Source organism: Bactrocera latifrons, unplaced genomic scaffold, assembly GCF_001853355.1.
Source record: "Bactrocera latifrons isolate USDA-ARS-PBARC rearing strain unplaced genomic scaffold, ASM185335v1 scaffold_246, whole genome shotgun sequence".
Classification (NCBI taxonomy): domain Eukaryota; kingdom Metazoa; phylum Arthropoda; class Insecta; order Diptera; family Tephritidae; genus Bactrocera; species Bactrocera latifrons.
In genome coordinates, this window is record NW_017536030.1 from 378735 (window position 1) to 393931 (window position 15197).

At 38.2% G+C, this 15197-nt stretch overlaps 2 protein-coding genes across 2 annotated transcripts; both read left to right on the forward strand.

The window, feature by feature from the left end:
* The first annotated feature begins 1289 nt into the window (after window positions 1–1289).
* On the forward strand, window positions 1290–5515 carry LOC108969255 (glycosyltransferase-like protein gnt13). The gene is made up of 3 exons (XM_018933856.1): window positions 1290–1307; window positions 4937–5131; window positions 5258–5515. The coding sequence occupies exons 1-3, from the start codon at window positions 1290–1292 to the stop codon at window positions 5513–5515; spliced, it is 471 nt and encodes a 156-aa protein (XP_018789401.1).
* A 5614-nt stretch (window positions 5516–11129) lies between these two features.
* On the forward strand, window positions 11130–13766 carry LOC108969259 (alpha-protein kinase 1). The gene is made up of 2 exons (XM_018933863.1): window positions 11130–11404; window positions 11523–13766. Exons 1-2 carry the CDS (start codon window positions 11316–11318, stop codon window positions 13264–13266), a joined length of 1833 nt encoding a protein of 610 aa, XP_018789408.1. The 5' UTR covers window positions 11130–11315; the 3' UTR covers window positions 13267–13766.
* Window positions 13767–15197: the final 1431 nt, after the last annotated feature.

A 15197-nucleotide genomic window follows, 5' to 3' on the forward strand; every position in this document is an offset into this window, starting at 1 on the left:
TGGCAGTGACTGCCAGCTTGCCCTGGCGACTCCACTGGAAATATTATTATTATTATTATTCGGAGCTATTGCTCGCCTGTTAGTGCGATGGTAACAACTTTGGTGGCACATTTACGGCGCACTGATACGTAAGGTTGACTATTTGTAAGTGTGTGGGTGTGTGTTCGCCATTTAGCCATGCGCACATTTGCTGGTCTGACACACTTTATGTGCGCAATTTGCTTTAGTTTATCGAATAAGTTGTTTTGAGCGCTTGTTGCTTTTGTGAAACAATTCTATAATTTTTGTTTTTGTTAAATTTAGCTTGCGGCTCCTCCTAATGATATATGGTAATTATGGTAAATGTAATGCATAATTTGCTGAAGCTTTTGCCATCTTTATTATTTTTGAGTTTTTATCAAAGCTGAACATTGTTATTTCAAGTTGCGTCAGCAGAGTTGTGAACTATGTAAAAAGGTTAACAATTAAAAACTGTACTTTTCCATTCATTCTTTTCTATTTTTTAACCGGCATTTTGAAGTACTTCTCGCACATTCTTAAGCAGCAAACTTTTTGTCGAATTCTTGCGTTGTTATGGTCAAATAAAAAATTTGCGACCACTGCGCCACCTATCGGCAGCTTACGACGTTTCAGCCTTGCTTAGAAAGCTCCGAGTTACGTATAGTAGACCTGCTTCGATAATTTTCGAAACGACAAAAAATCAGATGAGTAGTTAAGGCTTTGTAACAAAATACGACAAGTGAAAAAATGGCAAAGAAAAACCTTAAATTCGGCTGCTCCGAAGCTTTAATACCCTTGGTATATATATTATACATTTAAGTGTCCTGACAATAATTTGTCAAGTTAATTACCTTTTCCATATAAGAACTTTTCTATAAGAATCCGATCTGAGCAATTTCTTCGGAGAAAACAAAAAGTTTCCCAAACGGAGATTTGAGTTTAATCGTTCTTTTTGCATGGCAACTATACGCAATAGTGGTCGAAAGTGGATAATATTTTCAGAAATTCTATCGTCGAGTACAAAAATTTTCCATACGGAGACATGAGTTTGATCTTTCATTTTGTATGGTAGCTATATGCTACAGTAGCTCTATCTGAACAATTTCTTCGGATATTATAGTGTTGACTTGGTCAATAATCCATGCCGAATTTTGTGAAGAAATTTCGTCAAAAACAAAAGTTGTCTATACGGAGACTTGAGTTTGATCGTTCATTTTGTATGGTTGCTATAGTGGTTCACTCCCGGACAATTTCTTCAGAAATTCTAGCACTGCTTTGGAGAATAAGCCATGCCAAATTCCGTGAAGGTAACTCGTCAAATAAGAAACTTTTCCATACAAGAACTTGACTGAGAACGTAATTTGTACGGCAGCTATATGCTGTGGTAGTCCGATATCGGCGGTTCCGAAAAATGAGCTGCTTCTTGGAGCGGAAAGGACGTGTGCAAAATTTCAGACCAATATTTCAAAAACTAAGGGACAAGTTCGCATATAAACAAAAGGATGGCTAAATCGAGTCAGCTCCACTATTTGGACTATTTATATAAGTACATATTTTATATAGTATATGTATGTATGTAAGTGTATGTAAAATATAAATTAAATGATATAGCATGTCTACAAAACTCTTAGAACGGCAATTTGTTAAGACTCTATGCTTTGAGGACGTAACACCAGCAAAATGCTGTGTCACCCTGGATGAATAGCAAATATCTTCAGTTGCCTATGCCACCACAAGCGAACAAAAAAACTGCGCATATGGCAAAGCAAAATGGCCAAATGCTTTGGGAAGCAAATAGTTTAATGGCAGATGTGTCAACGACAAGCCAGACGACATAGTTGACGATCGCCTGTTGAGGGCGTTGAACCTCGCGGTTTGACTAACCGGGCGAGCGCACAATTGCAGTTGGCAAACTTCAAACTTTTCAAGTTTACTACAAGCTTGGCCAAGGCACAAGAAGTCTGGTGCCACGGTTTTTAGATTTTTTGTTTATATTTTCTTTTCGTGCTAGCATATTTTAGTGTCAAATAGTGAGCTCCTCTTCTTTGGTATAATCTCAGCAAAAAAAATAATTAAATTGAATTAAAATGAAAATTAAATTAAAATAAAAATAAATCAAAGGCATATGGTAAAATTGGTTTGGAAACTTCTTCTTTATATTAGCCGCATTTTTAAACTTTTTATTTGACAAAAAGCGTTGCAAACCATACACATAATTGAAATCTCCTTTGCGTGCCTTAACATAATTGGCAACAAGTTTTCCATTTCTACAATGCGATTCTATTTTAAAGAGTGTCATTTGGTGAACTTGATTTCTAACTTTGCGCTCCAACTTTATTAATTTCCACAACGTTCACAAATGTTGGCTAATTTTCGCCAAAATACTGTGGAGTGTCTACTCAGGTCACGCAAACTTCACTTAAGAAACAAAAGGGAAGAAAATGTCATCGGATAAATATACAAATCTTACTTTGTAAAGCATATAGTTTGGACCATGTATGTATTTCAAAAATCTGCTAAACTGACGACGTGCTGGTAACTTAAAGTTTCATTTATTCATAAATCTGTCTCGCTTGGACTCAAAGGAACGCATTTTGTAGCCCAATTTTTCATGACCTTCACAATGATTTTTTGTTATAACTCACTCACATCTTAATCTATCCTATTAACTTTGAAAAAAAACTGAACAATTGTAGCCGGTAGTCATTTGTGATCAATTTGAATTTGACCTATTATTTTTCAATCTAATCATCCACTAGTCGTTACTCGCGCTGCACTCACTTTGCACTGAGCTTACTCATACCCAAATATTCGTGAATGCTATGATTTATACGTTTAGTTGATATCTCTAGCGTGCCTGCTATCTCGAACAAATTCACTTTACGCTCATCAAAATTATTATTTGTGGACTTTTTTGTGGAAATTAATTTTTTTATAGGTTTTTTCCCAATATCAATAGTTGCTTAAATCAAAGTGACGTGTAATTTACAAATTAATGATCCGACAGTTGAAAAAGTTATACACGAGCCGTTTGAAGGACCAAGAGTTTAAAATTGAGCTGTTATATACTTTACAAAGTCGCAAAACACATCATCATCATTATTGTCATTACCATCATCGTCAGCATAAGCATCATTATCATCATCACCCTCAACCTAATGACTTTTATTCATTACTGCCTTCTTTCTGATTTTCATTTGGTCTAACTCGTTCTGAAGTTCTTAGTATATTTGCACTTCTTTGTTTAACTGTGCGTGAATGTTATATTTTTCTTCTTCTCTGCGCATGTGAAGAATGAAAGCCATATAATTACTGCGGTAATTATAACGCAGAGCATTACGTTGTGAGTTGAGGCTATCCAATAGAATGTATAATCTATTTTCTGCTTATGCTTTTGACACGTGTGAGTCTTCTTGTTTTTTTACATTACGTTACAAAATTCATACCTGAATCTCAGGTGTAATTAGGGTTCCTGTAACACAATCGAACTAAGTATTTGTTCGCTGAAATATTTCGATGACGTAATTTGATATGACGTGACAACCGGATATAGCTATATAATGCTTATATACTAGATATAACCCAGCCTAATACTAATATTTGTGGTTGCTGCAGCTTTTTTTGCCACATAACCATTTATAACCATTGAAATTCTTATCAAGCTCAGGCTCGCTAATAAGACAACGGTGTCCGTTTTCAGCGCATGCTTATCGCAAATCACTTTCTCAGCCATAACCATAATCGATTTAATTTTGTTTTGATTGCTTGCGTCGTTTCGATCAGAAAACCATCAGAAAATACGGAAAGTATTAAAATAAAAAATAAAAAAATAGCAAAACTCACAGCCGACAAATCGTTGTGCACGCCCCGGCGACTACATCAAATAACAAAAACACATTTGTGTGTAGCGGAAGGAGCGCAAAAAATAGCGTGTCGAGCGCACGAAAGTGTTGAACTACCAAAATTAATAATTCAATTAATCAATTTCACATTAAACGCCACGCCAGCCAACACAAATTACTTAAAGAAGTCAACAAAAAAAAAAAAAAACCAAACACCATGTGATGTGAAGCGCTATCAACACGAACGCTTATAAAATTATTGAATGCCCATTGTTGTCCAGTGGTCAGTTTCTGTTGCTGATTCTAACACGGCAACATCAAGAGCCGATAGCTAACCCCGACATATCTTGTTGCCGTTGGAGGCGTTAGCGTTCGCCAGGCGTATTTACGCGCTGTGCGTGTCTAGTTCGATTCACACAGCCAACAACAATACAACAGTTCCAACTACGCCTACAACACGCCTCCTTCCCGTTTCGACGCTTCCGTTGCTTTCTCAAACTACACTTCTCAGCCATTCACCGTTCATTCCGTGAAATTTTCAGCCTCTATTTAAGCTATGCTTTCTTGAAGTATCTCATTAAATTGACACGAGTTGAGTGAACTTTGTTTGAACTTTTAATAAATTCTGCAAAAATGTTTTTAGCCTGTCTTGTGCGTGTCTGCTTTATTGCCAAGCTGCCCGTTCAGCTAAGCATTCTTTTCTCCACACTTTGTGCGTAAGAGTGTCTGTTCGTTTCTTAATGATGTCCGTGTTTTATCCTTAGATGGCGATGGCTAAATTGCGTGTTATTGGTTTATTAATTACATGTGATTTCACACCTCGTCCAGCGTAAATATTTTGCTGCGAAGTGTTGTTGGTTTTGCCGCATCGCAAGGGGAAATCTTTGGCTACGTAAGGCTTAATGAATGGTGCTTAAGTCGTGGGAGTATAAAAAATGTAATAAACAAAAAGTATGTGGACTCATGCTCTCAACGTCTCGAGTGCTGAACTTTATATATAACCTTCTGAAACAGGGTGACCTCTGTAACATTGTTGTTTGCAGTGATATGTTTAAAATGATAAAACTGATGATGATTATGATGATGACGATAAGGATCATCATAATTATAATTATAATTATAATGATAATGATGATGATGACAATGACAACGATGATGATTATGACAATAATAATGATAACGATGATAATGATAATGATGATGATAATGATAAGGATCATAATAGTTATAATGATAATGATGATGACGACAATGACAGTGATGATGATTATGATAATAATAATGATAATGTTAATGATGAAGACGACGATAACGATAATGGTAATGATGATGATGATAACGACAATGATGATGATTATGATAATAATAATAATAACAATCATAATGATGATAATGATAATAATGATAATGAAAAGGATCATAATAGTTACGATGATAATGATGATGATGATAATGAGAATGATGACAATGATGATAATTATGATAATAATAATAACAATGATAATGATGACAATGATGACAATAATAATAACAATGATAATGATGATGATAATGATGATGACAACAATGGTAATGTGGTGACGATGACAAGAATCATAATAGTTATGGTGATAATGACAATAATGATGATTATGATATTAATAATGACGATGAACGTTTTGGCAAGCGCTTAATGAAAAGCACATCAATCTTTAGTACTCGAAGAAAATCACATTGATCTATCGTAAGAAAAATATGGCAACTATATGCTACAGCCTTGCGAACTGAAAAATTTATTCTGAAGTTCTATAATGATAATGGTGACAAATTTTATGAAAATATCTAGTCAAATAGAGCGGGTTCTCATATAAAAACTTGATTTTATTGAATCAGTTTATACGGTTGCATCAAAACGAGTAGCGTATTGAGTAGAAAAAAAAAAGTATACAAAGTTTCACAATGATATCTCAAAAACTAAATTCGATTCAGCCTTCCGGTCTTAGAGCAAATATCCTCTGGGTAGACAAAAAAAAACCTACGTTTGAAGGCGAGCTAAAGTGAGAAGGTTGTGCGCTAGGTTTGGGACCCGTCACGTAAAAATACCATATCAATGAAAACAAGAAAATTGTTTCGAATAAGAGACCCCCTTTTAATGGCGACCACTGCAAACGTGTTAAGGATTCCGATTTAAGGGTATTTACTTGGAATATACGGTTCATTAATTGGGAAGGTGCAGCGGCCCAGCTGGTTGATGTCCTCATAAGAGTAAAGACAGGTAGACCTGGCTAAATCGACAGGCTATAAAAATATTAGCGACATGGATCTATGCTTATCCAATGCTCCATGTTCACATTAGTCAACCGAGACGCCAGTTGTCTTTGTAAGCAATTAGCGTACATTGCGCAAGCAAACTATATACGTAATTACACATCATGGACAATTCTTGAATGAAGCTTTCGAAGCAAACGAAACTTTTTTCGCGCGGAAAATGTGAATACGCGCAACAGCGGGCAAGCGCTCATGAACTTGACATTCACTGCAATACAATGTCTCGCACAACGGGAGGAGATTGACGTGAACGGCGAAGCAACGAACCGGTAAAATTAAACAAAGCAAAGATCAGCAGCGGCTGGCAAGCAAGCAACAAGTTAGGGGGAAACAAAACCACAGAAAAAAACAAAAAAAAAAAACAAAAAAATCATGACAAAAAGAACACCTGACAGCCGAGACAATGGCCACGCAACAGGCGCAACGTAAACTTACTCAAATGCAACGCTGACTGCGAGAGTGGCTATTTGATTACAATGAAATCTTCACACAATACACCAGCTGCAATGCGCATGCGCTGATCGGACAAGCTCAAATTGCTGACACGTAGTTGTTGTTGCTTACTACAATAATAGTAATAATATTACACACGCGTGACGTCTATGGCTCACCATATGTGTCAGAACACATATGCATTGTTGCATGAGCAGACGATTTAAGGTCATGGCGGCGCGTTGCAGCCATAATCAGCCATTAACCGTAGATTCAGTTTACACTCTGCAACCATGTCTTATGCCTGCTTTTTTCTTGCAGTACGCACACACAAGGGGTGGATCAGCGCTGTCACTTAGTAAGTGCGCTAAATTTAAGCGAGATTTTGTTCTTTTATTTGCAATAACATGTCTATTACTACAATCCACGGTAGTATGAGACTTAACTTTTAACTTTTAACTGCAGACATTTAGACTTTCGTTCTGCCATTCAAATACTTCAGATCTCTTTAAGACTAGACATTTTGTAGATACTTGTTACCAATTCTTAGTAGCCAACTAAATGCTTTTACGCAAACCGCTTGGCAATAACTTTCAAGCAGCTAGCTGAGAAGTAAGTGAGTACTTATGTGCATAGCTCCATAAAGTAATATATATACATTTATAATCATGACTTGTTAATCTTCATGCCTATTATGTTTTCTAATAGGTTTAAATCTTGCTGCTTGCTTTTGTGCTTGCTTTGCGCACATTTCATACCAAAATCTTAAACGATCTTAAATAAATGATGAACAGGGTGGGTATCTCAGATACTGCTCAGCGTTAAGGAGCACTAAACTGTGAGTTGGCGAGTGCAACAACCTCCGTCAGTCATAACTAAGTTTTGGAGAATGAAATTCGGTTCATACGTGGGTTGCCGCTCATATTTCGAGCTTATGGAACAAAAAAAAATAATAATCATTGAAAATAGCTTTTTTGTTTTTCAAAATATTCTCCATTAAGATGTGTTTTCAACAATTGTCGTAACATTTTTTCCATTCTCATTGAGGATAGCTCCAAAACATGCGTTCTGAACGCATCAACTGACTCTTCAGTTGTCGAAAAATGACGGGCGTCGTACGCGAATAAAAATAAGTCATTCGACTATATAGTTAATGACTCAAAAAATCGATTTTTTTTTAGTCCATTTTTCGGCGTACTTGAATATTGTAAGTTACTGTAAATAAATAGCCCACTAATGCCAATTGTTCTCTGAATCTTATCTGGAGCTTCATCGCCAAAAAATCAATTTCGTTCAACGAACGTGAGTTGTAAAAAATAATAATGCAAAAAATGATGATGAATGAATATTTTAAGTAACTGTAAACAGGACAGGACAACCCATCTGTGGAAATTTTCAAATACAAATTCAGTTATGTGCGGTCAGACAATCATTAGAGCATGTGGTGATCGCACAGAGAAATCTTATATTCACGTATAAAATAAAGCACATTGCCATTTATGCAACTCTGCTTGGTTTTTATACGGTTTAGGTCACAGTTGACCGCTGGCATCCGTTTCCGTTCGTATTTCAACTATGCTAAATGCTTTTGTCACCATTTTACTACGTAGGTTTCATTAAAAGGTTTCCAATTACAAATAGTAATACTCGTATGTATTTCGTAATATTTTTTTCTCAGTCACGTGTGGCCATGTACTGACTAAAGGCATTTTGTGAGAAATCACGTTTAAAATATAATTTAATTTAATAATTTTAATTTGAAGTGTTGTGAATTCAAATTGGTTTAAGCTAATAACAAACCCAAGAAGAATATAATACAAATCAGTGCTTCAAGTCTAGTTTGCCAGAGAAGAAGAGAAAATTCAAGAATTTTTAAATGTTCAAGTGCTTCTAACTCAGGCCAAAACGTATAATATATTTATAGAACATGTGTCAAATATTTTCCATTTTTCACGCCAATTATTTGATTAAATATTAACTTAAGTAATCCACAAGGAGTGATTTTAACTCGTACCAATTTTGAATTCTAAGAAGTCACAATAAAATTGTTGAATTTGCTTATTCGGTGAAATGTAATCCCTTAACTCTTCAAATGCTTTGCTAATACTTCGATAAACTGAACTGCAGGGTAGCAATAAGAAAAGACACTACCCCTTATCTCCTCCCTTCTATATACAAGACACTTAAGTATATATACAATATTTACTAAGAATTTAAAATGACTTATTTTCTGAGCTTCTTACGTACGAATGAGAAAGAGGCAGCGCACAAATGCTCACCAACTGCGCTCAGGTGTTGGAAAAGTGCATTTACTTAGCGTTTATGCATATCCTGGACTAAGCGAAGGACACACAATAGCGCAAGAAAATCAGACGGATTTGTTTGATTTTTTCAAAGAAATGATGCTGTGCTCTTTGAAGCGCGCTAAATAATAATCGATTATATCATAAAATCTCACGTTTTAACTTTCATTGTGCACGCACTTCGCTCATTCAAGTATTTATGAATTTTTCAAAGCAGTATAATTATTGCTGCTGGTATTGTTTGACCTTCATTTGAGCGAACAAAGCCAACGATATAATTGTGCATTGGCAGCAGCGATGAATTCGAAAGTGAATTTGAACAAATCTATCAGTCTACGCATAGTGGAACAAATGGATCGAACATTGATTTATGTTATGCTTACTGATGTAAGCTTCATGTTTAAAACAACAAAAAATGTAATGCATTTACGTATAACCATCTTTGGATGCGGCACAGCGAAATATGAGCTAAAGAAAACACAGATAATGCTTGCCAGCCCCGATAGATGCTCGTCCATGAAAAGCAAAATATGCAAGAAAAAGTATGCACTATGAGAAATTTAATTAATTGTTGTAGTTCAGGCTGAAAACGGTAATTGAACTTGTGGAACACTTGAAGTTGAAGCACAAAGACAATAAATTTTTTAAACCACGTAAACTCATAATACTTTTTCTTATTTAAATATGGAAGGTTAGATTAAGTTTGGTGAATCGGCTGATGTCTCGCGAGACCACAAATAAATGCCATTTCGGCAGCTAGAGCCGCGTGTGCGTTACGATGCCTAGAACTCTCAGCTATAGATCAAAAAGTGCGACAAAACACCTATAAATATCCACAAATTTATGGACGCGGCTAATCATAATACCAGCCTCAATGAATTTGTAGCTGCCTTTTGGCGGTTTTGCGTTTCCCCGGCTTCGTAAAAAGTATGCCAATCAAGTTACTTCAACATCATCTTCCTCATAGCTACTCTGACAAGTTGAGTTCTCCAAAAAAAAAAACAAAAAAAAAAAAAAAGTGGCAATGATATAGTCTCGATTTATGATGCCTAACACTGCGGCTATGTGAGCCTTGCCAAGAGCTAGCAGTTCAAGGCAACTTTTACATTTCATACTCGGGCAGAATGATTTCGCACTCAAACAATTGCTGGTTGCATGCATGTTGAGCTCGCCCGAGGCTCATAGATCCAGCAACCGAATGCATTAAGGCAGTAAAGCTCATCCAATCTGAAGGAAAGTCGCTGTGGGTTCCTTTTTTGCGAGCTCATCGTCTCTATAATTTCCGATGTTTCCGTTATGGACATACAACCAGAACAAGCTACCACGGTGCCAAAGTACAACAGTCATGTGCAAAACAATAAATCGGAAGTAAACTAAATTCTTATTGGCACTCGATAGAAGAGACTGCAGGAACATGACAGGAATACTAACTGGTCACTGTCTGGGGGGCGACTGCAAGATGGAGCTGACAGATCGAGAAGACTGCAAGAAATGCCTGCAGCCGTACACCAGGGAAACAATGTAGCGTCTCTTGTGCACTTCTCCCGAATTGGCAAGGCTACGCTGTAAGCAACTGGAGTCTCCACAGTATGATACACTGGAAGAGGTATCGATAGTAAGGCCGTAGAGTCTGTTAAAATCCCTTGGACTTGGCAAGTGAACTACATCTGGTATCACAAAGGACCAAACTGGTCTATGCGTGGCTTATTGCCCTACCAGATTAACCTAACCTAACCAGCCAAGACGAAAAAAATCTGCGTTGCTCTTCATCATCATCATCTTTTATTGGAGTTTCTTTTAGCAACCACTTTATAGAACGCTTAAAGAGTCTCCAATCCAAGTTAAAGGCTGTGATAATTGCAATAATTCCACACCGAAAAAATATTTTTTTACAGTGCATTTGGCTACGCGAAGCACCAGTGAGTGCAATCACTTTGCTGCGAACTACAATGCTCCGTGAGCAATGAACGAAATTTGATCTCGTAAAATGGAGCAATACACCACAACAAAGAGCAGGGAAACACAACAAGAAAATCAGCAACATATGCATGCAAATACGCGCCACAACAACAGTAATATGTGCAACATTAGACGGTGTACGATGGACGCCGTTTGACGGCGATGAACCGCTAAAGAAAGTGCCGCAATATCATGTGTAAGGGAGAATGTACAACTGGGTGCTGGAGAAATGCACACACATAAAAGTAACCGCGAGCGTTGCGAAATTGTCATTAGTAATAAATGATTGTGCAAATGCGGACGTAAGGATAACAAATGCTGTGAGAGCAAGCCGGCAAGCCAAGAAAAGGAATAATTCCGAAAAGAAAATATTTAAAAAGGATAAACGCAGTAGTTAGTGTTAAGTGAAGCTTTTGCGCGTAAAGCGTGTGCGCTGTGTTATACTTGGAGATACGGTTAACAGTGTGGTAGCATGCCCGACTGTTACGCGTGGCTGGCCGTGGTGTGTGTTCTGTGTGTGCTGAATGTGGGCTGGTGCCGCGCCGCCGACGACGATGAACAGTGAGTATGAGTGAAGAGCATTTTTGCTAGGATAGCATAAATGCATAAATGTTGTTCCAATAAAATTATATTATTTTTCTACTTTTATTTTGTTCTCCCCTCAATTGCCTGTTGCCAGTGTGCACATCAAAGTGCGAATGCCGGAAGTGGCGCGGAAACATAAATCACGCAAACCCTCGCAGCAGCTTAGCCACCACAAGTACCACCACTTGCCACATCACCATTACCATAACCTACACAAGCCATACTATCAGCCGCAACTACACGCCGCCCAGTATCCAAATCAAGCAGCCAAACATGGCCGCAGAGCCGTAAGGCCAACCCCAGCGACGCCGCCAATCATGTCACACAATCCTCACGAAATGGCGGCTGCATACGGCGATGACAGCATGGCCGAGCACCTGTTGTATACACCAGCAGCTGCACAGCCGATATCTGTTGTCGATTTGAAGAGCAACTATGGCCCGACGTTATTTGGCAGCGCCGGTGAGGCGAGTCAGCATGAAAACATACAAGAACAAGAGGACATGTTGACTATGCCGGGCGGCACGCAACAGCTGATGCAACATATGGAATTAATGAGCGCTTTGGCAGCAGCGGCAGCGGCTACATCAGGCGACACAAGCGGTGAGCAAGAAGATGGCAATAGCCCGGGCGGTGCTACGGAAACAAACACATTGTTGGCGGATGACTTTTTAGCCGAACTGCAACGTACTTATGCGAATGGTAAATATCCGACGACAAGTTTTCGGCGCAAGAAGAAATATCGGGGGGCGGGGCTGGCGGAAATAGGTGATGCTGCTGCAACATATGCCTTAAACTCAACGCCACAACAACAAAGTATACAATTATTACAACAACAACAACAGCTACAGCTAATGCGACAACAACATGAACAACAAAAACAACAACTAAAACAACAACAACAACTAAAACAGCAGCAACAGCAACAACAACATTATAAACACCAGCCACAATTCTATGGCGCTAGCTACTTTCTGCAACAACAGCCCAAGCCGCAAGCGCAAATGTTGAACGCACCACCAGTAATTAGTAGCAACAACAACAATAACTACCACAACTATCAGCCGCATATGCATTACAAAAACCAGCAGCACTACAACTCTAATGACATTTATACTACCGCCACATCCGATGAAGACGAGCACGACACCGACGACGTTGATTCTAACGAAGTTGAAGACACAAATGACGTCGCCAGCGGTGCTGACGATGACCACGACCATGAACACGACTACGACAACGATGATGATGTGGCGCTGTACTTTTCCAGCCGCCCACCAATGACCACCGCGCTCTCACCCACCCCGAACGCATACAGTAACGACGCTAATGACTACGATGATGACGTGCAGCAATTCGGTTACAATAGCCACAAGAACAACTACTTTGCCGGCATTGAAGGTGACGGCAAGGTAGGTGTTAATCCGGTTAGTTATCAGCCGACAACAGCCTATGGAGCATATGCGGTCATACCATCGACACCAGCGACAGCGACAGCAACACAACACAAACGGCGACCATATCGACAGTTGCAACAGCAACAACACAGACACACGCAGCAACAGCACCGTTATACAGCTACACAAGCATTTGGCATAGCGGGTCATCAACAGTTGCAGCAACCACTACAGCTACAACAACAACTAATCACCACAGCACAACCAATTAACGTCGTCGTTCCAACTGCAAGTGACTTTGATGACCAACAGACACCAGCAGCAATACAACCGCAGCCGAGCAGGCAGCAGCATCACAAGTACCCGGTGTCACCACGCTACAAGAAAGGCAAAAACCGCATCAAAGGAAAGCTAAATCGAAATCGCATTCTAACGCAATAATTGCTTTTGCTTCGGCGGCGACGAGACGCTCAGCGTACGGCAACGACTAGAATTGTCACTGGTCAGTTGAATAACTTCATTTGCTGCCGTGGTGACTAACTACATCCTCGATACAAATATCGCCAACAACAACAACAACAACACACCTTTCGCTTTGGCAGTCCGATCTTGTAGGCGTATAATACCGTTAGTTGTTATTAGTGTTGAGCTATGGTAATTGCAACATCGCACGACTATTCCCATATTCCCTTGCTGCAGCTGCGTATAAATTGCTTGAACAAGTGTGTTGTGTAGAGCAGAAGCAGCAGCAGCAATATACACTTTTAGATTGGTTAGCGCAGTACCAGCAGGTTAAGTGGATTTACGGCCAGTCGGAGAGTTAACACATTTGCGATTAGCTTAATTTATTGACATTCCCCTATCAAGTTAAGGTAATACTAACGCCAAGCATGTTTAAGTTCGAAAATAAAGTCTAAGCAAAATGGTTTAAGAGTTCATAAGCGGATTTTGTTTTTTTTTTTTTTTTGCTTAGTATTTGTATTCAATATTGTTAGCGAAACTATTAAACTTCGAACTTTTCGCTGAAAGTTGAATATAAAATATATAGGCATCTATTTTTTTATGCTATCTACTGCGAGTTTAAACGTACACACGCAAAAAATAGTAAGACTTTTGAATTTAACTTTCGCTCGAAAACCCATACGTCGAATTTTTTTTTTTTCTAGGTTGGTAAGACTGCCAGTCACAGCTATACCAAATGTCACATCAAAATAAATATTGCTGTTTGGTATATTCTTGTCATTCTGAAATATGATCCACTAGACGATGCAAACCATACCTTTTTCAAGTGCCAATGATGGAAGGAAGCACGAATAACTGTAGAAAATAAGCTCGGAGAACTAAGTGTGGAAAACCGTAGAGAAAAAATGATATCTAGCAGCGAAAGCTGGGAACTAATTGCCTCGTACGTGCACCATGTTCTACGCACAAAAAAAAGAGACATGGATGCGGACTCCCAATAGAAGACGAGCTAAATAGCTTGATGCTGGCTACAAAGTCATAGGCATCGCTGGACGCAGGGAGAGTAGAAATTGAAATGTAATGGGTCCATCTCGGAATGAAGTAATGCGAAAGCGGTCCCGGGGTAGGGAAAAATTCTACGACAGAAGGAGGGAGTGTTTTAGTGGTGCGAAGGTATTTTAAACAATCTTTACGGCCTTAAAAAAAAAAATTCTGAAATACGATGAGCAAATTATTCATAAAAAATGTAACTAAATTTTGTCTGTAAATTTTACGGAACTGCATATGTCCAAACAAAAATACATATGATTTTATTCGCCGAATAGCCAGTTTACTTCAGTGTCAGTCAAAAACAAAGTGTCAAATCAAAACAATTACATAAAATGTCAATGACAATTGGAAAGTCTCCGCCCTGACACATAGATGGCGCTACTAGAATTAAATTCATATGACTTTTAGTTAGCCTTAACCTTCAAACTGCGCGTGTATAAATTTGACCGCTGTCGGATTATTGATTTCTGTAATTTAGAAATGTTTTCAGTGAAGCTACTTTTGTTATTGTTAAAAAATGTATTTAAAAAAAACAAAAACCAACTTTGCACGTTGATAAAATATTAATTTTAAAGGAAAACAAGAAAAAGCGTTAACTTCAGTTGCACCGAAGCTAAGTACTCTTCACAGGTGCATTTCTGTTAGTAATTATGTGTTCAGTTTGTATGACAGCTATATGCTATAGTAATCCGATCTGAACAATTTCTTCAGAGATTACATTGTTGCCTCAAAATGAAAATATCTTGTCAAATGTGAAAGTTTTCCATACATGAACTTAATTCCGATTGTTCAGTTTGTATGGCAGCTATATGCTATAGTAATCCGATCTGTACAATTTCTTCAGAGATTACATTGTTGCC